A 23,542-nucleotide genomic window follows, 5' to 3' on the forward strand; every position below is an offset into this window, starting at 1 on the left:
GGGGTGGGAGGGGTGGGGGGAAGGGAAAAAATAACAGAATGAATCAAACAACATTGCTCTATGTAAATTTATGATTACACAAATGGTATGCCTTTACGCCATGTACAAACAGAGAAACAACATGTATCCCATTTGTTTACAATAAAAAAAAAAAAAAAAAAAAGATAGTGCACCATGATCAAGTGGGTTTCATCCCAGGGATGCAAGGTTGGTTCAACCTCAGGAAATCAATAAACGTAATTCACCATATTAATAGACTTAAAGTCAAGAAGCACATGATTATTTCAATAGATGCAGAAAAAGCATTTGATAAAATACAGCACCTCTTCATGCTCAAAACACTAGAAAAAATAGGGAGAGTGGGAACATTCCTTAACATTGTAAAGGCCATCTATGCTAAGCCCATGGCTAATATCATTCTAAATGGTGAAAAACTGAAAGCATTCCCCCTAAAAACTGGAACAAGGCAGGGATGCCCTCTTTCACCACTTCTATTCAACATCGTTCTTGAGACTCTGGCCAGAGCAATTAGACAAACCAAAGAAATTAAAGGGATACGAATTGGAAAAGAAGAACTCAAACTATCCCTGTTCGCTGATGACATGATTATATATTTAGAGGAACCTGGAAATTCCACCAGAAAACTCTTAGAGCTCATAAGTGAATTCAGTAAAGTAGCAGGTTACAAGATCAATGCCCATAAATCCAACGCATTTTTATACATAAGTGATGAATCTTCAGAAAGAGAAATTAGGAAAACTACCCCATTCACAATAGCCTTGAAAAAAATAAAATACTTGGGAATCAATCTCACAAAAGAGGTGAAAGACCTCTACAATGAGAACTATACAACACTAAAGAAAGAAATTAAAGAACACCTTAGAAGATGAAAAGATCTTCCATGTTCTTGGATAGGAAGAATTAATATTGTCAAAATGGCCATACTACCTAAAGTGCTATACAGATTCAATGCAATTCCAATTAAAATCCCAATGACGTACCTTACAGAAATAGAGCAAGCAATTATGAAATTCATCTGGAAGAATAAGAAACCCAGAGTAGCTAAAGCAATCCTTAGCAGGAAGAGTGAAACCGGGGGTATTGCAATACCAGATCTTCAACTCTACTACAAAACAATAGTAACAAAAACGGCATGGTATTGGTACCAAAATAGACAGGCAGATCAATGGTACAGAATAGAGGACACAGACACAAACCCAAATAAATACAATTTTCTCATACTAGACAAAGGTGCCAAAAATATGCAATGGAGAAAAGATAGCCTCTTCAACAAATGGTGCTGGGAGAATTGGAAATCCATATGCAACAGAATGAAACTAAACCCATATCTCTCACCATGCACGAAACTCAACTCAAAATGGATTAAGGACCTCGGAATCAGACCAGAGACCCTTCAGATTATAGAAGAAAAAGTAGGTCCAAATCTTCACCTTGTTGGTCTAGGATCAGACTTCCTTAACAGGACTCCCATAGCACAAGAAATAAAAGCTAGAATCAACCACTGGGATAGATTCCAACTAAAATGCTTTCTCTCAGCAATGCGAAGAAAGAGCCTACAGAATGGGAGAATATCTTTGCCAATCATACTTCAGATAGAGCACTAATCTCCAGAATCTATAAAGAACTCAAAAAACTCTACTCCAAGAATTCAAATAATCCAGTCGACAAATGGGCTAAGGAAATGAATAGACACTTCAAAGAAGAAGATCTACAAGCAATCAACAAACATATGGAAAAATGTTCAACATCTCTAGTAATAAGAGAAATGCAAATCAAAACCACCCTAGGATTCCATCTCACCCCAATTAGAATGGCAATTATCAAGAAAATGAGCAACAACAGATGTTGGCGAGGATGTGGGGAGAAAGGTACACTCATACATTGCTGGTGGGGCTGCAAATTAGTGCAGCCACTCTGGAAAGCAGTGTGGAGATTCCTTAGAAAACTTGGAATGGACCCTCCATTTGACCCAGCTATCCCACTCCTTGGCCTATACCCAAAGGACTTAAAATCAGCATACTACAGAGATACAGCCACATCAATATTCATAGCTGCTCAATTCACAATAGCCAGATTGTGGAACCAACCTAGATGCCCTTCAATTGATGAGTGGATAAAGAAACTGTGGTATATATATACAATGGAATATTACTCAGCCATAAAGAATGATAAAATTATGGCATTTGCAGGCAAATGGATGAAATTGGAGAATATCATGGTAAGTGAGATAAGCCAATCTCAAAAAGGCAAAGGACGAATGATATCGCTAATAAGTGGAGGATGACACATAATGGGGGGGAGGGAAGGGTTAGTGTTAGGGTTAGAGTTAGAGTTAGGGAGGGGGGCAAGTATGGAGGAAGGAAGTACTGTATAGAGGGTAAAGAGGGGTGGGAGGGGTGGGGGGAAGGGAAAAAATAACAATGAATCAAACAACATTACTCTGTAAACTTATGATTACAGAAATGGTATGCCTTTACGCCATGTACAAACAGAGAAACAACATGTATTCCATTTGTTTACAATAGAAAAAAAAGAAAAAAAATAATCATGGATGTTTTCAAACTGCAGCATTGTTTATAATAGAAAAATGGAAATAATTTAATTTTCCATGATTATGAGATTAGATAAATAAATTACAACCCTCCCCCACAAAAAATAGTAGAAAAGAAAACCAATGACATGGAAATATTTGTAGGTAAAATGATAATGTAGATCAAAAGTATATATTGTATACATTTGAAAGGACAAAGTCTGGGTTTTAGTTTTGTTTTTTTTATATACTTTAAATTTTAATATATTAATCTTTTTTGGGGGGGTACTGGGGATTGAACTCAGGGGTGCTTAACCACTGAGCAACATCTCCAGTCCTTTTTTGTATTTTATTTAGAGACAGGGTCTTACTGAGTTGCTTAGTGCCTCACTATTACTGAGGCTGATTTTGCACTAGCGTTCCTCCTACCTCAGCCTCCTGAGTTACTGGGATTACAGGTGTGTGCCACTGTGCCTGGCTTTATATATTATTCTTGAATATGAACAAAACAAGGTATCATTTTAAGAATAAGAAAATTGTTAACTGTGCCAATTTAAGGGTAAAGACAAAATTTTCCATAGGAAGAGCAAAAATAGCAGGTATTTATAAAAATACTTTCTAAGAAGTAGTGGGGGAAAAAAGCCATATTATTTTAGGCTGACAAGTAAACAGGAGAAAGTAGAATGGCACCGTACTATTTCTCATGAAGTTTACCTAAAAATTAAAAAAAAAGTCTGGGCACAGTAGTGCACATTTATAATCTCAGCTACTCAGGAGGTTGTAGCACTAGAACTACAAATTCAAGGATAGCCTCACCAACTTATCAAGATCCTGTCTCAAAATAATAAATTTTAAAAGGATGTACTAATTTCAGCATGTCAGGATGTAGTTCAGTGGTAGAGTCCTCTGAGGTGACTCCCCAGCACCCCCCCCCACACACACACAAAGTAAGTTGTATATTCATTACAGAAAGTATACTAGTCCATGTAACTATCTCTTTACATGTCCTTGATTAACTATGAGATCCTCCTCAAGGACAAGTTACATATGTTCTCACTTTTGTATTGATCATTTTTGCTTGTTGCAATGCCAGGCACATAGAAATGGGGGAGAGTGGCAATCATCTCAGCAATTATTTTTATTTCCACCATACTTTGCTATACAATTAGAGCCAGTTGGTTATAATGACCATATTATTAGTCAAGTTGTGACAAGATGGCTAAAACCCATGAAATTAAGACTTTTAGATACTAGCAAACAATAGCCCTCTACTGAAAATATTTTACTAAAACTGATCAACTGAATTTTCCTACCTGAGAGATCTAGCTATAAATTTCTACAACATACTTTATTACGTGATTGATAAGAAAACTCTCACTGTTCTCTAAGATCAAAATAACTAAACATTTCACCAGTCATTAAAAAAAACCCTGATATACTGAAATTCTAACTTACATCCTCAGCATTTGGAATTGTTGCAGATACAGCTACAAATCTCATTGGCATAAGAGTGCTGGTATTTTCTAAAGACTGAGATAAAGACTGTACAGTTTTCATTCTGCTGACTACAACTTCAAGAGTTGGACCACGATTTTCATCTTTTACAACATGTACCTATACAAGAAATCAAGAAAGAATAATTAGCTATAAGACTACTATTTAATAAACTAAACTGTATAGTGAAATTAACATTTTTCCTTGAGAAAATGGGCACTTTCCAACAAATTCCCCTATACGTATTTTAACAGCAAATTCCCCTATATTTCCCTTATAAGTATTGATTGTCTTCTTTCTTTCTATTCTAATCATCTTTTTATGCTATCTCTGAAAGTGAATAATGTGTTCACTACCTCATCAATGAGAAATAGTCGCACCAGTTGGACCAAAGAGTTGTCTCTCCATTTCCTAGTCAAGCTATCCCATTTCTCCTACAGAAAAAAATGCAAGTAATTTAATGTAATAAAGAATTATAGTAAGTATTGTTTAGGACATCAACAAAAATTTTAGCATGACATAAATCAAACGACAGACAAAGGTTTGGTTGATACCTTAAAAATACTCTGAAAAAGACTTAAAGACGAAAAATTTAAATTTTGATAGTTTGGTCAGTGTTTTTAAACTGGGCCTTCAATTCTTTTAAGTTTAACCACAGAACAATTAAAGTCACTGTCTAATTACACGCTTCTAAACTCTACCAAGGTATTCCCTTTACAATATGTAATACTTGGGCAAAGGAATACAAGCAATAAATATGATTAAAAATTATCCACAATAACAAACTGGATATTCTTTGTCCATTTTTCTTATTTGGCCATTTGTCTTTTACTTACATTTTTGTAGGTAATTTTTTTTTTTGTATTCTGAATATGATCACTTTTTTACATTACAAACATACGCTTCTACTTTGTATTTTCTTTGAACTTCTTTTCTTGATGAAAAGAAACAGATGTTTTCTAATAAACCAAGGAAATAATAAAGGATAAATAATACCTACTGGAGTTGTCATAATAATATGGGTATGCTGAATCTCAAATAGGTCATCCATAACTGTATCTCCAGTGAGTTCTTTACAATTCAAACCAATTGGTCCAAATTTTTCTTTCCAGTCTTCAAAACGCTGACTACACAGGGCTTTTATTGGTGCCACTATAATGATACATTTATTTTGAATATGAATGCAATTTTAAAATTATTTTCACAAATTTTAGTTAAGAAAATTAGGATAAAAATGCATGTCTAGGTACTAATAATGACAAGTTAAAAATGATATAGGTATATTATTTACAGATAAAAAGATAATAACCAACAAGAACTAAAGATAAATAGAAGTGACTACTTAGGGAATTATAACTAAGTAGAGAGAGAGTAAGAGAGCAGAACATTTCTGCTTTTCATTATAAGTCTTTTTGTGATATTTGGGTTTTTAAACCATGTATATATACTACTTTGAGGAAATTTTTTAAAAATGCCTGAAACAGGTAAGCAGAGGCTTCTATGTAAATTTCTAGAATTATAAAATGCATGATTTTATTTGTTCATTTTGACTGATCTTTTTAAATAAGCATGTGAAGTTAAAATCCTCAATTCAAATATTACTTTTTATTTATAACTCTGAGAAAATGTGTTTTGAATTTAATGGAACAGACAAAACCAATTGTAATATGTCTTTATTAAAAATGTATGAAGGGCTGGAGGTATAGGTCAGTGGTTATGTTTGTTTAGCATGCACAATACCCAGCACCACCAAAAAGAAAAACAAAAGGAGAATTTATTAGGGCTGGGGGCATAGCCCAGTGGTAGAATGCTTGCCTGGCATACACACAGCCCTGGGTTTGACCCCCAGGACCACAAATAAATAAATAAAACTAATTTCTTTAAAAATGTATGGGAAACCAAATAATAAAGCCTATGACTAAACTGCATTTACTCCTTCATTTTTGCTTTAGTGGATTTTTATTATAATTAACCATTATTTTTATAATATATACTTACTATAAACAATTTTAATGTTCAACCATGGCAATGGTACTTCCATTAACAATCTTGTTATAGCTAGTTCAAACATTACAGTTTTCCCAGAACCAGTTGGAGCACAAATTACAAAATTTCTATCTGTGTAAAGAAGCTAAAAAATAAAATTTGAACAATTATGTAACATACAGAATTTTTCACACACATTCTCAACTTGTTAGAAAATATACCTTAGGAAAACTCTAAGGAATAACAGTACAAACACTTGTACCTTTACAATTATTAAAACTGTAACCTTGCTCCAGAACCTCCACAATCAAAAAATAATACTATTAATATTTTATCATCTATTTTATTTCAAAGTGATATGCTAGACCTAGAAAAAAATCATTCCCTTATCTTCTAGAGAAATTTTCATAAATCTAATGAATACAAATTAATCTACCTAGGAGAATTGTATGTATGTATTTAACAAACAATTTCTGAGTTTCTACAATGTACTGGGGACCAAGATATGATCTAGTCTCTCTCCTTAGACAGCATACAACCTAGTGAGAAGAGGAAGATAAGTAAATAATTATAAGATACTTACATCATCAAAGGCTTTGGACTGTATATAGTTGAAATATGGGAATTCTTTGAAAATACTTCTAAATTTTGCCGCTTAGAATAACATTAAGGAGTAACATATTTCAGAAATTTAAAAACAGGTTACATCTGAGTTTAAAATTCAGTTAGACTGATATTGATTCTGACAGCATTTAATGATGAGGCTGTAACATTACTGTTTTCTTAAGAAAGGAATTAACAGTTTTATTACAGTCTCCATTCCCATTCTGTTTTTGCAAAGAACTTATGAAGTCCCCATGAGGAAATAAAAGATTACATAAGGTTTATAACTTGAATGTTAAATATGATGAGATACAAATATACAGAGACTAAGTCTATTAGAACTTTGCTTCTAGTTTATATTTTCCATAGTATTGCTTTTTCTTATTCACTTTGACTAGGCCACTTGTTTTTTACTTCTTCTTTAATATTTCAAATTTCACTTATTGATTATTGATTGTTGATTGTGTTTCATCAGATAATGTGTATTTCTGGTCGCCTAACCCTAACACAAAACCATTTGTTTTTGATAATTTAGTTAACTGTTGGCTTTAATTGTAATTATCAGCATACTAGCTTCCCTAAAAAAGTTTTTTTTAATTAATAGATATAAAGAATAAGAACCTCTCCGAGGTGAGAATCTATTGACGGCTTGAGAGATTTTACAGCACTCTTCTTATTCTGAATCACAGTCAACTACATTTATTAAATACTTAAGCAAAATGCATTATTCAATTTAGAAAACTGCATATAAAGAAGAAAATGAGTTCCTACCATTGAGACTTCATACTCTATTAGAAGATATGAAAGATAAATATATCTGAAAACTCAAACAATACTATTAAAGCACTATATTTTTATGAAGATATATAAGAATTCATGGATTGTTCTAGTGACCCTTTTAAAGCTCAGATTAAATGACTCTGCTCAAAAACCCCTTTTTCTCTCAAAGTACACAGCTACATGTTCTTGTCACCCCACTACTGCTCCCTCCTGCACCTGACCTAGCTTTTATTTCTCGGACTCCATGTACTACAACTGTCCCCCCGACCCCCCATTCATCTCCTCCAGTATACTGCCATTCTTCAAAAACATAAGACATATACCTGCCATAAATCCTTCCCTCTGCCTAGATTATTCTTCCCTCCAAATTTCTTTGGCTATATCACCTCCTTCAATTGCTTAAATCTTACCTTCTCATGAAGGCCTATCCTAACTATTCTATCTAATTCTACATCCTGAACCCTCAAATCCAGCAGTCCCAATTAAACCCTCCTTTACTCTGCTCTATATTTTTCTTTTCCCATAGTACTCACTGCCTTTTAATATACTATATGACTTATTTATATACTATTATAATTGTTTAAATCTATCTTCTTCCCCACCCTTATCCCAAGATTAACTCTCCAAAGGCAAGGATTCACTGTCTGTTTTCTTAATTGTTATATCCCAAATACCTAGAACAATGCCTGACACATGGTAACTCAGTTAATATATGTTTGCATGTATTAAGTCAAGCAGTTAATTTAGAAATTTTCATTTTACTTTCTGTTGTGCATGTCAAATATTTATGCCAAAACAAAAATGAAATTTTGAGTTTGTCAATCCATTAGTTTTTGAAGGAATCTCATTTTTCCTTCAAGATAGGTCTTTTCTTATAAAATATTTATTTGTAACTAGCCCAGAAGTAGGCTATCATGCTGTTTTTCTCTCATTTGATAGTTCTGCATCAATTTATATTCACAAAAATGAATCTTTGATTCAGAGTAGATGCACAGTTTCCCAGCTCATAAAACTCGATCACTAACATCATTTATCATCACTATCAACACTTGAAACAACAAAACATTTTTTTAATGAACTCAGTAGTGTCACTGTAATTATATGTTATAAAGGGGAAAACTGTCTCTAGAACTGACTATGATAAGAATACTGTGACAGGATCAATCTGAGAAAACTTACTGTCCTCAGTATTCAAATACAGTTAAATAATGGGAAAGAATCAACAAATACATTGTGTCCAACTAATCCACAAACTCAAATTACCAGGAATAGCCTTCAGTCTTCTATTGTACACATAGAAATAATAAATCAAAGCATTTACATGAGTTTTATAGCAAATGAAATTTTTGGACAATAAATCAATGAGCAAAAGTGTACACAGTAGTCTTTAACTAACAAAGACACATAAACTACAGACCCACTTAAGCTGAGCTAATAATATAGCATGAAAATCTCTCAAACTCATAAAAATGTAGTGTCATATTATAGAAAGGCTTTTAGTAAAAGATAAGAATCTCCAATAAAACAAATAGTTAAACAATCTCTAAACATGCTTTTTGCTAATCTGTTTCCTATGTTCCCATTCTACTTAGATCACAAGAGAGAAGTACAGCAGGATTGAGACATCATGTTGAAGAGCAGTGCTAAAGACTGGCTACACCTGAAGTTATAATATCATTATGTCCACCTTCCCCCATTTTAACCCAATCTGTATTGGATACAACTTTTCATACTGCTCAGGAAAATATTTTCTAACATACCTCAGAATTGCCTCAAATGATCCTCAGAATATTTAGGACTAGAGTCACTATTGCCCATATTTCCCAGTATTTGGAATTCACATGTTGTTTTGCTAACTGGACCATAACTTTTGTGAATTCTACAACATTCCTCAGCTGTGAGTCACTGATTCCATAAAACAGTTTGGATGAAGTAACTTGGCTGCTCAAAAATCTTCCATGGTTTCTCTGTGTTGCTTAATAAATTTATTAAAAATAAAAACAAAGGCATGGTGGCATGTACCTGTAGTCCCAGATACTTGAAAGGCTGAGTCAGGACTGCTTGAGCCTAGGGGTTCAAGACCAGCATGGGCAACATAGTAAGACCTTATCTCAAAAAAAATTTTTTTAATTAAAAAACTCCTGAGAGCAGATCCTAAGTATTCTCACCACATACACCAAAATGCAAATATATAAGGTGATAGATATATTGATTATGGTAATCTTTTCACATTGTACAATAAAACATCATTGCATATTTCAAATGTATACAATTTTTGTCTGTCAATTATATGTCAATAAAGTAGGGGGGAATTTAAAAAATAAAAACAAAATATTCTTCATGTTGGTATTCATGGCATTAAATGATCTGATTCTAAGATACCTATCCAAGATTATTTCCTACTCCGCCTTTTATATCTTTAATGTCAGTCAAACTGGAATGCTTGTTTTTTCCAAACAAATTCCATACCTTTTTTTTACCCTCCCCCTTGCTCATGGCTACTTTTCTGCTTACAAGGTTTCTTACTTAATGTGCCTTACTTTATCTGCCTTTCAATGTATCTGGAGATGGAAAAGTAGATAAAGCACAACCCTTGCTTTCAAGGAATTCTTAGGTCTTGAGGAAATAGTCACATAAATAGCTGATGAGTTGTAATAAGGGTATTAAGATGCAAAGAAGATATTACCACCAGAATATACCCAAAATATTAGAATATAGAAATGACCAAACATGTTAAGTTAGATTATATGTATAAACTCCAAATTAGGTTCTTTCAAAAATACTAATTTGTAAATATGTACCCAATTAACAAAAAGTCCATTTCTTTCCATTTCCCCTATTCAGTTTAATCCACTATAGTTGATCTTATCCGAAACATAAGAAATTATCTATATTTATCTGTAAGTAAAGATGATCAGAGTTCTGCCAATAATACAAATCTGATTTGTGCATTTATCTTGTCTTCTACTGGTATATAAAACTCAAACTAGCACCAGCCTGTAGACAACACTTGGAATAGTACTACCATACACACGTATCTCTCGTGTGACTCAAAAGATTCACTTTCCACTTTTTCTTTGTAACCCAAACAAATGTACAGGAACACAATGAAACAAAATATTTTTAAAATATGATTTCACAAACATAAAGTAGCTGTGGTTAAATAAGTTGAAGGATACGGATTTCTGTGACAGGCTTCAAGGAACCTAAACCACTTTTGGTTACCCCTAAAAAAAAAATCATATATGGTTATTTTTTAACTTTTTCTACAAAAAACTGCTTCAATAAAGCTTGCATAAACTTTTTTTGAGAACATAGGTAAAAATATTAGAACACAGCTAAAAAAATAATGCAATATAATAAAGGAATGCAGAAATTATACATGAAGAGATAACCTACTCAAATATACTATATTTTTGGATTCTTCTCTATGCTACAAATCAGTGCAGATTAATTTGTGTTTTTATAAAACCAACTGAAAAAGCAAGGAATTACCTTGAATATCATTAGGTTGGGATGTAAGTGAAAATGATGGTACTTTGCATATGTCATCTCCAATTTCAGATGATGAAAAAGCATCATTTGCTATAAACATGTTTGATTGAGGTTTTTGCTTATTATTGCTACAGTTCCATGATCTCCCTTTGTTCATTTCTGTTTGGACAATTTTCACTGAGTCAACTAAAGAATTCAAGTTTTCACTGTTATTAGAATAAGCACCTCCATGCATATTGTCACATATTTTAAATAATCTGAAAAAGAATCACATGTTTTTCATCTGTAACAGTTGCTTAGAATATGAAAAATGGCATAAATTGTCTCTTTAAACATGCCCATAAATTATGGCCTATTCAAATAAAAAACCTAATTAATCTCCTAAATTTACCACTGGTATACATCTTTTTCTTTTCCTAAAACTCAGATAAATCCATTTGTGGTAGTGAGTCTCCAAGATGGCCTTAATGACTTAAAATCAGCATACTACAGAGATACAGCCACATCAATGTTCATTGCTGCTCAATTCACAATAGCCAGATTGTGGAACCAACCTAGATGTCCTTCAATTGATGAATGGATAAAGAAACCGTGGCACATATATATAATGGAATATTACTCCACCATAAAGAATGATAAAATTATGGCATTTGCAGGCAAATGGATGAAATTGGAGAATATCGTGCTAAGTGAGATAAGCCAATCTCAAAAACCTAAAGGACAAATGATCTCGCTGATAAGCAGATGATGACATATAATGGGGGGTGGCAGGGGTTAGCGTTAGGGTTAGGGTTAGGTTTAGGATTAGGGTTAAGGAGGGGGGCAAGAATGGAGGAAGGAAGGACTGTATAGAGGGCAAAGAGGGGTGGGAGGGGTGGGGGGGGAAGGAAAAAAATAACAGGATGAATCAAACAACATTACCCTATGTAATTTATGATTACACAAATGGTATGCCTTGACTCCATGTACAAACAGAGAAACAACATGTATCCCATTTGTTTACAATAAAAAAAAGGTCAAAAAAAAAAAAAAAAAAAAAAGATGGCCTTAATGATCCTTGCCTCCTGTTTTTCACACTTTAGCAGACTGCAACGAATTGAATCATTTTATCAGAACTGACCCATGTAACTAACAGAGTACTGCACAAGTCCAAGTGTGTGACTCCCAAAGCTAGGTCATAAAATACATCAGACATTGTCCCTTTCACATAGTCTCTTAGATGGTTCACTCTGTGAAGGAACTAATGACTATATCCTAAGACTCTCAAACAACTGTATGAAGAGGCCCATGTGGCGAGGTACTGAAGCTTCCTCTCAACAACCAGTACCAACTTGTCAGTCAAGGTAAATGAACCACCATGAAAGCAGATCCTATAGACCTTGTCAAGAGTCAGATGACCAGATTGTGTAACATTTTGATTATAGCCCTTTGAGAGGTTCCTGATATCTTATGCATTCTCATGAGAGACCCCAGGCCAAAATAACCAATTAAATTGTTCCTAAGTTCCTAACTCACAGAAACCACGAGAAATAAAAATATTTACTATTGTTTTAAGTCACTAAGTTTGGAGATAATCTGTACACAACAAGATAATTAATGACTTTTGAATAAGTTAGAAAAGTTATGAGAAAAAAGCTACCACACAGGATAGTCACAGAAAAAGAAATTCACCTAATAGTAGTTACATTTAACTAAAGTGATTTAAGTTATAAAAATACATTAACACACTTGTATTAAATTTATAGGAATAAATAAACATACTTGTCATGAATTAAAAGTTGTCATCAATAACATTTAGTTTCACAGAAAATATTAGTTAATTCACTTTTCCTTGCCAATCAATCCAAGGTTGTATGCTGTAGCCCACCTCGTCCCCCCAAATAGGAAAAGAAATAAACTAAGTATACTAGTAGATCAAATCATTCCCAAAACTATCTAATAATAATACTAGTGTAAGATTATTTGTATATGACAGTAGAATGTATTTATGCATTTTGATAAATTATACATAAGTGTAATTTCTCATTTTTCTGATTGTACATATTGTAGGATCACATCAGTCATGAGGTCATATATGTGCATGAGGTAATAATGTTTGTTTCTTAAAAGAGGCAAATAAATGTCTCTTGATAACCAAAAAATTAAAAAAAGGAAGAAAAGTTCTGGAAAACAAGGAGACACCATCTTTATGACTATATTATATTTGATAAAAAATTTATCAAAGTAATTTGTTCAAAATAGCCTCAAGAAATGAAGTAATAATTAAGGTTTCCAATAGAACACTTACATCTTATAGAATAAGTAATGGGGATGATAGCAGATATCAGTCTTTCTGTAAGAAATTATACCTAAACACTGTGTAAACATGAAATGATTTCTAAATTACTTTTAGTCACAATGATGTGTTTTTATATAAGAACAAATCTTCAAAAAAAATTTGAAAGATGTATTTTAGTATCCTCTAATGCTAGCAGTTTTATCTTTGAATGTGAATATTCAAAAGTAGATAATCTTAGGTAATATATATGGTACTGGGAACAAGAAAGATATTCATGCTGTAGGATGACCCCTGCAATATGCTGTGATATTGGTTAGAATCAGACAAACCTGCCTTTTAAGTTTAAAGCTCCTCTGCTTTGTAGCTGTGTGACTTTCAAGTTAGTAAAAGTTTGAAATAAGTTTTACAAACTATAAAGATATTATCTACATTCTAGTTATCTAAATTCTCTGGACCTCAGAATCTTCCTAAATCCTCTGGAATTCCCACTTCATAAACTCCCTTAGGTCTTTGACTTCCTCACTGATTATTTTATTTACTTCCTAGCCTTTAAAAAAAACAATGTGACTTTGCCCTATAAAACTATTGCTTCTTAAGAAAACCCTTAAGTGGAAACTCCTCATTCTCTCACACCCAATGTACTTGAAGGTTGAGAGTGTTTTCCTCTCTATTCCAAATCTAGATCATTATTCCACTTTCATAATAGAATGTATGCTACTTTCTGATAGCATGTATCACATACCAACCTTGTGGTCACTTTAGAATATTTTCCTCTTGCTTCCAAATTTTGCCAGTATTCTGTGCTATTTCAACATTCATGGAGACAACCCATTCAAAATCTTGATCCCTCGATTCCTTAGAAAATTCGTTTCCAAAGGCATTCTCCTTCACATGACCTCAGTCATCTACTGTCTCACCACAGAGTCTGTCATTATCCAAAACTGCCCTTTCTCTCAATAATCTGATTAATGATTCTGATATGTTATTTTCTAACTTCAACCTCCTATTCTTTTAGTTTATTTGCCCAAGGAACCAGTGAAGTCAAAGAACAAGTTAACTGTAATTAACCTATTTTTTCCCAAGCTCTCTTCCCTTTTTCTTTTCTTGTCCACCTTTTGTGGACTTAAATTCCATGGCTACTTTCTTACCAATATTCTAAACTCTGTTTCTTCTTGTTAATATAAAATAACACAAGCTGGGCACAGTGGCACATGTCTGTAATCCCAGTGGCTCGGGAGGCTGAAAAAGGAGGATCACAAATTCAAAGCCAGCCTCAGCAACTTGGCAAGGCCCAAAGCAACTGTCTCTAAATAAAAAATTAAAAGGGATGGGTTGCTCAGTGGTTAAGCACCCCTGAGTTCAATCCCTAATACAAAACCAAAAAAATGCACAAATAAAACAAAACAAAAATAATAAAAAAAGTCAGAGCAAGAAGCTCTACAAAGAAATGAATTCACTTGGAGTAATGGTGAACCAATTAGGGCCATATACATACCCAGAGAGGCAAGAAGGGCAAGAATCTTTAAAGGTAAAATGAGGAAGGTTAATAAGTTGCACTGAAACAACTATCCTCAGCAAGGATTAATGAGTAGAGTTAGTCCAAGGCTGAGTAGGTAATTGTTGGGCAAATATCCTTGCAGAAGTATTCTTTGTGTAAGGATGTGGTAGCCTTAATGCTTTTATACCATGTTATGGTTTTCAGAGTCCTCATAACAGTTATTACCATAGGCCTCTGTGTGAGAGATGCCCTCCTTTATGACCTTCCAACCCCCTCTTTGTTAGGGTTTGACAAAAGTGACTGCATTTCGATTCTGACAACTTTATCCCCCATTGCTTATTATTTTTATCATACTTATATCATAAAATCTCACTCCTGAATGAATCTTTTTTTTAAAATAATTACAGAAGGCAGTAGAACACGAATGGGTAAAAGTACAACTATGGAGCAGATGATTAGTATTAAAATTCAGAGTCAACATCAATAAGCTTGTAGGATATAAGGCTAATATACAAAAAACAATTGTATTTTTATAAATTAGCAATGGAAAATCTGAAGAAGAAATTAAGAAAAAAAGAGTCCATGTAAAATAACATAAAAAAACTACTTAAGAATAAATTTAACAAAAATAAGTATAAGACCTATCCACTGAAAACCTAAAATATGATTGAAATAATTAAAGAAAACTTTAAAAAATGGAAGGACATCTTATGTTCACAAATTGGAAGATTTAAAATTATTCGGATGGCAAGACTCCTCATGTTGATCTACAGATTCAATACAATCTCTATCAAAATACCTGCTGGTTTCTTAAACTAAAATTCATATGAAAATGCGAAGAATACAGAATAGTCAAAAGAATCTTGAAAAAAAAGATCAAAGTTGGAAGACTCAATTTCAACTACAAAACTACATTGTGGGATTAGCATAAAGACAGGCATATTAGTCAATGGAGTAAAATTAAGAGTTCAGAAATGCTATAGTTTGGGTCTAGAATGTCCCCAAAGGCTCAAGTGTTAAAGGATAAATCCCCTGCTACTGGGACATAGTGGAAACTTCAAAGGATGGAGCTTAATGGGAGGTGTTCTAGTCTTTGAAGGTGTGCCCCAGAAGGTCCCTGACCTACCTTCTCTCTTCCCCTTTTTCTCCTCCCTTTCTCCCATTCATCCACGCGTTTAGAGTGTTGAAACTTTCAGTCTTTACTCTTCCCCCTATGACCTTCAGGAGGGGCTGGAGATTTAGTTCATTAGCCAATAGCCAATGATTTCATCAATCATGCTCACATCATGGAACCTCCATTAAAACAAACCAACCAACAAACAAAAAACCGTGAGAGAGCTTCTGAGTTGGTGAACACATCAAGGTGCTGAGAAGGTGGCACACTCAGAGAGGACATGAAAGCTCTGCTTACTCCACCCCACCCCCAATAGTCAGCCCTGTGAATTTCTTTATTTGGAGTTGTATCCTTTATAATAAACCAGTAAATGCAAGAAAAGTGTTTTCCTGAGGTCTGACTCATTCTGGCAAATGAACCTATAGTGGTGGGTCTGCAGAAACACATGAATATTTCAGGCACACAGAGATGTAAGGAGCCTGGGCACCCTGCCTTTTGGTTGGCATCTTTAGGGAATAATTTTGTAGGACTTCATTAATATTAAGTTTCTTTGGGGGGTGATGAACACGTTTTAAAATTAAATAATAGTGATGGCTGCACAACTATGTAAGTATTCTAAACACCAATGAATTGTATACTTCAAAAGGGTGAATTTCATGTTATCTGAGTTATATCTTATTAAATCTGATCTAAGAAATCATAGTTACCTCAACTGTGCTTTTTATAATATCCAGTATTATTTATAGTATCTAGCATTATTCTAATTAGGTTGCTTTCCAATCTCCATAATTTTCCTATTGTTCCCCATCTTTCACAATATCCCTACTTATTCTCTCAAAATGACAGATAACCTCACCTATGTCAAAGAACAAGAGCTCTTCTGAATCTTGAACCTATATAATCCAATTGTATCTGTCTGGATAATTTTTAAGTACCTAAAACCAACGTGTCCAAATTCATTCATCACATTCCCCTAAACCTATTCTTCCTTTACAGTTCTTCATATTACTTAAGGGCTCACTGTTCTTCATTATTCTGGCTCAAACTAGAAACCTAGGTGTCAGATCTCATATACAATAATCATTTAAATCTCATTGGATTCTACCTCCTAAATAACTTTGGACTCTCTTCATTTCTGCTATCAAAGTCCTAGGTCAAGAATTCTCTCCCACCTAGACCAATATAATAACCCTTTTAATTGACTCTTCACAATATATTCTAACTCCCCAGTTCATCCACCAAAATAGGGCCAAAATCTTTTTTTAAAGAAAAGAAAATCTAATTTCACTCCTTTGCTTAAAATGCAAGACTCTAGGAAAATGATACTCAAACTTCAGTGTGCATAATGATCATCTGGAAAATTTGTTTTAAATTATAGTTTTCAGATCCCATTCTCATCTTTACTTAATCTCTGATTAAGTCAAAGGTAGGACTTAGAAATCTAAAATTTTAACAACCATTCTAGGTGCCTCAATACAGTGGGTCTAGGGGCTATAATTTAAGAAATATGACCTTAAAGTACAAAATGTTGATCATGGTCTATAAGATTCTGAATGACTTAGATCCTTCATACCTTACCTCAGCATTCTCTTACTTCAAATTAAAGGAACATTGCAAAGAATTGCTAACCTCTTTGCTACCTCAGGACTTTTGTACATTCTATTCTTTCTACCTATAACACTCTTCCTCTTTATATTCACCTAGCTTAATTCTATTTTTCTTTAAGGTTAAGTGTAAATAACACTTCCTCAAGAAGGCTTTCCCTGACTGGGGTAGATCATATCTCCATGTTAAATGCTCCAGGACACCTATTTTCAAAGGAATGTCTGAGACTCTTTCAAGGAGTCCATAAAATCAAAATTATTTTCACTACTAAGACATTATTTGCCTTTTCTCTCTTTGTTTCACTAGTGTATATGGAGTTTTCCAAAATTTCCAAATCACAAGATATCACAACAAACTGAATACGAAGACATGAGAATCCAACAATATTGCAAAAATATAAAACAATGCCACTTTTCTCACTAAATTATTTTTTGTTTTAGAAAATAGGATTTTAAAATTTTTATTTTAATAGATAATTGATAATTATACATAATTATGGAGTACAAAGTGATATTTTGATACAAATATGTGGCTTGTAGTGACCAAATAATTTCTTTGGGATGAGACCATTCTCTTGTAGCTATTTTAGAATATACAATACATTACTATTAACTACAGCTACTACAGTTTCTCAATAGAACACCAGAACTTACTTGTATATAACCACAACTTTGTTAATCAATACCTCTGCATTCCACCTTCACACCTCTCCCAGACTCTGATAACTGCAATTCTACTCTCCATTTCTGAGTTCAATCAACCTCTTTTTTCTTTTTTGCAGTGCTGGCGATCAAACCCAGAGCTTCACATATGCTAGGCAAGTGCTCTACCACTCACCTATATCCCCAGTCCTATGTCTGACTTCTTTAGATCTTTAGATTCCACATACAAGTGAGATCATGTTATTTGATTCCCTGTGCTTGACTTAGTTTTCTTAACATAATATCTTCTAGATTCATCCATGTTGCCACAAATGACAAAATTTTCTAGTTTTTTTTTCTTTTTTTTTTTTTTATGGATGAATAGTATTCTGTTGTTTACACAGATGCTCCTGGACTTAAGGTGGGGTTATATCCCAATAAATCTATCATAAACTGAAAATCATAAATCAAAAATGCACTTAATACATCTAACTTACTGAACATCACAGTTTAGAAACAGTATCCTGTAGAGTATCTGTTATTTAACCTGGTGACTGAGTTACTGACAGGGAGCTATAGGTCTCTACTATTGCCCACATAGTTTTAGGGAGAGAGTATGATATAGAAAAAGATCAGAATCCAAAATTTGAAGCACAGTTTCTACTGAATGCTTATTGCTTTCACACGACCATAAAGTAAAAAAAGTCCAAAGTCAAACCATCACTGTGTCAGGGACCATCAGCATACACTACATTATTTTTAATACATTCATCCACTCATGTATGGAAAGTCTTTTTAATTGAAAATCCATTAATTAATTGGTAGTGGGTTTAGTATGAGCTTAAGATAAATTAGTAAATAAGTACTTTTTAATTTTTCAATTTTAATTTCTAATATGATTAAATAATGATATATACAACCCACCTTTAAAAAAAATCCTTAAGAATCTTCAATAATTTTTAAATGCAAAGGGATACTGATGACAAAAAGTTTGAGACTCTCTGCTTTAATGATATACTTCATCAAAATAATTGTCATACTATAAAGTATTTAGTCAATTATTTTTAGTTATTTATCTATGCTTCCCACTAAATTGTAAGGTCCTTAAAGGCAAGAATCTAGAACCCCAAATGTAACATAATGCTTAATGTATAACAGACCCTTCGTTATTAGTGTTTTTCTCATTCAGAATCTACCATATTTAATATTTTTGGATGAACACATTAATAGTCCACTTTATTCACTGAATATTATTTATCTTATTTAATTAATTACCTTTTTCGAAATGCTGGTATACTCTCTTCCTTTTTCTCTACAAGGTTACCTAATTTTGCATCATCAGGAACATTTTCCTCAGGTGCTATCTTGGTGCTCATGTGGTTTTTATATTTCTGAGAAGAACCATATGTCAGTTTGCCAGCAACATGTGATAAGTCATTGATACCTGTTACTCCTAAATTTAGATAATCATATTCATATTTATAAGAGGGAAATTGGAATTCCTGTGTTGGTGAAATATAATGTATGTCTTCATTAGTATTCTTTAAATTGGATGTTAACATTTTTGGAGTCTTTTCCTGACCTACAAAAAAGGAATACATTGGTTATTATATGTTATTCATTAAAACACATTTTCAAAATAATAGTGAAAATTTTAATTAATTGTTAATAGTTTACTAGTTAAATATGAAAGTCAAGAAAAGTATTAGCATAATAACAAGATAATCTATAATACCATATTTGACTTTGGAATACCAGGTTGTTTCTGAAGGCAACTTAGAAATTACTTCAGAATTACTAAGATTAATTCAAAATTTATATAGAATCTACATCATAAAATAGGTTTAAATCCTGATGACACATAATCCTGATGACCATAATTTTAAAATTTAACTATTTTGGCTACTTCAAATGGCATACTTATACAAGTAATTATGAAGATGTAAAATTTTATATAAATAGTTTACATACAGAAATATAACGGTCAATCATATAAAATGTTAATGAGTATGACTCAGTATTAAAATATATAATACAGTGTTTTAAACTTTGCAATCCTTAATCAAGATAAAGGAATATCTTTATCAGAGTAAGAGAATTTTAAACATTTCTTTAGAGAGACTGTTTTTCCAGAATCTGTGGGATGTTTAGAGGGAGTTCAGAAGTCTTATTAGAGCTTAAATTTGCTTTACCATCTATTTATATATTACACTACATGTATACTATATATTTGATATATTCAAAAGTATACACATATGTATTTGTATATAAAACATGTAAATCATAAGCTTACTATTAAAATGTTTATGCATGAAATCACCAATTTAAAATTAAAATTTTATCAATAACATCATCTTAGATAACATTTATTGTTTAAGCATTCTTCAAGATTTATAAAAATGGTCTCAATATGTATAATCTTCTGTATCTTATTCTTTCACTTAGGGATCTGCCTCCCAGAAGATCTTACCAATTTAGTAAAGAGCAAAGCAAAACTGAACAGCAGTGACAGAGTTTTAATGGTTAAAGAGAAACAAATATTCACTGAACAACAGTCAGAACAAGTATGTGATAGTGTATTATGTACCATGCATACATATGTGTATGTATGGAGAAGGTAAATGTGTTAGATCATAAGGTTTGGTGAGCATTATTTTGAATAAGATAAGTCACTGACTTTCATTTTATTCAATTAAAATAAAGGAATTAATACTTTAAGATTTTTTATATTGACATTAACTGCATGCATTTGGTTCCACAACAAATATATGATAACTTACCTAGAAGTTTATGACTTTCTATTTCCTCCTCTAACTCCTGAGTATTTGGAATTTCTGAAATCAATGGAGGAGGAGGAAGAAACCAGTCCAATGATTTTTCATTTTCTGGATAGCTATGTAAAATATAAAAATGTGAATATGTTTAAAAAGATCTACAATCAGAAACATGTATTTATTTATTTATTTTTTTTAATTGTAAACAAATGGGATACATGTTGTTTCTCTGTTTGTACATGGCGTAAAGGCATACCATTTGTGTAATCATAAATTTACATAGGGTAATGTTGTTTGATTCATTCTGTTATTTTTCCCTTCCTCCCACCCCTCCCACCCCTCTTTTCCCTCTATACAGTTCTTCTTTCTTCCATTCTTGCCCCCCTCCCTAACCCTAACTCTAACCCTAACACTAACCCCTCCCACCCCCCATTATGTGTCATCATCCACTTATTAATGATATCATTCGTCCTTTGGCTTTTTGAGATTGGCTTATCTCACTTACCATGATATTCTCCAATTTCATCCATTTGCCTGCAAATGCCATAATTTTATCATTCTTTATGGCTGAGTAATATTCCATTGTATATATATACCACAGTTTCGTTATCCATTCATCAGTTGAAGGACATCTAGGTTGGTTCCACAATCTAGCTAATGTGAATTGAGTAGCTATGAATATTGATGTGGCTGTATCTCTGTAGTATGCTGATTTTAAGTTCTTTGGGTATAGGCCAAGGAGTGGGATACCTGGGTCAAATGGTGGTTCCATTCCAAGTTTTCTAAGGAATCTCCACACTGCTTTCCAGAGTGGCTGCACTACTTTGCAGCCCCACCAGCAATGTATGAGTGTACCTTTCTCCCCACATCCTCGCCAACACCTGTTGTTGCTTGTATTCTTGATAATCGCCATTCTAATTGGGGTGAGATGGAATCTTAGGGTGGTTTTGATTTGCACTTCTCTTATTACTAGAGATGTTGAACATTTTTCCATATGTTTGTTAATTGCTTGTAGATCTTCTTCTGTGGAGTGTCTATTCATTTCCTTAGCCCATTTGTCGATTGGATTATTTGCATTCTTGGAGTAGAGTTTTTTGAGTTCTTTATAGATTCTGGAGATTAGTGCTCTATCTGAAGTATGATTGGCAAAGATTTTCTCCCACTCTATAGGCTCTTTTGTCCCATTGCTGATAGTTTCCTTTGCTGAGAGAAAGCTTTTTAGTTTGAATCTATCCCAGTTATTGATTCTTGCTTTTATTTCTTGTGCTATGGGAGTCCTGTTGAGGAAGTCTGGTCCTAAGCCGACATGTTGAAGATCTGGACCTACTTTTTCTTCTATAATTTGCAGGGTCTCTGGTCTGATTCCGAGGTCCTTAATCCATTTTGAGTTGAGTTTCGTGCATGGTGAGAGATATGGGTTTAGTTTCATTCTGTTGCATATGGATTTCCAATTCTCCCAGCACCATTTGTTGAAGAGGCTATCTTTTCTCCATTTCATATTTTTGGCCCCTTTGTCTAGTATGAGAAAATTGTATTTCTTTGGGTTTGTGTCTGTGTCCTCTATTCTGTACCATTGATCTACCTGTCTATTTTGGTACCAATACCATGCCGTTTTTGTTACTATTGTTTTGTAGTAGAGTTGAAGATCTGGTATTGCGATACCCCCTGTTTCACTCTTTCTGCTAAGGATTGCTTTAGCTATTCTGGGTTTCTTATTCTTCCAGATGAATTTCATAATTGCTTGCTCTATTTCTGTAAGGTACGTCATTGGGATTTTAATTGGAATTGCATTGAATCTGTATAGCACTTTTGGTAGTATGGCCATTTTGACAATATTAATTCTTCCTATCCAAGAACATGGGAGATCTTTCCATCTTCTAAGGTTTTCTTTAATTTCTTTCTTTAGTGTTCTGTAGTTCTCATTGTAGAGGTCTTTCACCTCTTTTGTGAGATTGATTCCCAAGTATTTTATTTTTTTCGAGGCTATTGTGAATGGGGTATTTTCCTAATTATTCTTTCCAAAGATTCATCACATGTATAAAAATGCATTAGATTTATGTGCATTGATCTTATATCCCGCTACTTTACTGAATTCACTTATGAGTTCTAAAAGTTTTCTGGTGGAATTTCCAGGTTCCTCTAAGTATATAATCATATCATCAGCAAATAGGGATAGTTTGAGTTCTTCTTTTCCTATTCATATCCCTTTAATTTCTTTGGTCTGTCTAATTGCTCTGGCTAGAGTTTCAAGGACGATATTGAATAGAAGTGGTGAAAGAGGGCATCCCTGCCTTGTTCCAGTTTTTAGGGGGAATGCTTTCAGTTTTTCACCATTTAGAATGATATTAGCCATGGGCTTAGCATAGATGGCCTTTACAATGTTAAGGAATGTTCCCACTCTCCCTATTTTTTCTAGTGTTTTGTGCATGAAGGGGTGCTGTATTTTATCAAATGCCTTTTCTGCATCTATTGAAATAATCATGTGATTCTTGACTTTAAGTCTATTGATACGGTGAATTACATTTATTGATTTCCTGATGTTGAACCAACCTTGCATCCCTGGGATGAAACCCACTTGATCATGGTGCACTATCTTTTTAATATGTTTTTGTATGCGATTTGCTAAAATTTTGTTGAGAATTTCTGTGTCGATGAGAAACATGTATTTATTAAACACTACTCAATTTCTGTTACCACTTTGATATATTGCTACACGGCAATGT

The 23,542-nt window shown here is 33.3% G+C and overlaps 1 protein-coding gene across 1 annotated transcript in view; it reads right to left on the minus strand.

The window, feature by feature from the left end:
* HFM1 (helicase for meiosis 1) overlaps nucleotides 1-23,542 on the minus strand; it is a 105,370-nt gene that overhangs the window by 74,490 nt on the left and 7,338 nt on the right. Inside the window, 9 exon segments of the mRNA XM_079152637.1 lie at nucleotides 4,007-4,165; nucleotides 4,402-4,479; nucleotides 5,046-5,197; nucleotides 6,044-6,176; nucleotides 6,615-6,685; nucleotides 10,594-10,641; nucleotides 10,910-11,166; nucleotides 19,321-19,627; nucleotides 20,826-20,938. Coding sequence (XP_079008763.1) covers nucleotides 4,007-4,165; nucleotides 4,402-4,479; nucleotides 5,046-5,197; nucleotides 6,044-6,176; nucleotides 6,615-6,685; nucleotides 10,594-10,641; nucleotides 10,910-11,166; nucleotides 19,321-19,627; nucleotides 20,826-20,938 — 1,318 coding nt within the window.

This window comes from Sciurus vulgaris (assembly GCF_902686455.1).
Source record: "Sciurus vulgaris genome assembly, chromosome: 1".
Classification (NCBI taxonomy): Eukaryota; Metazoa; Chordata; class Mammalia; order Rodentia; family Sciuridae; genus Sciurus; species Sciurus vulgaris.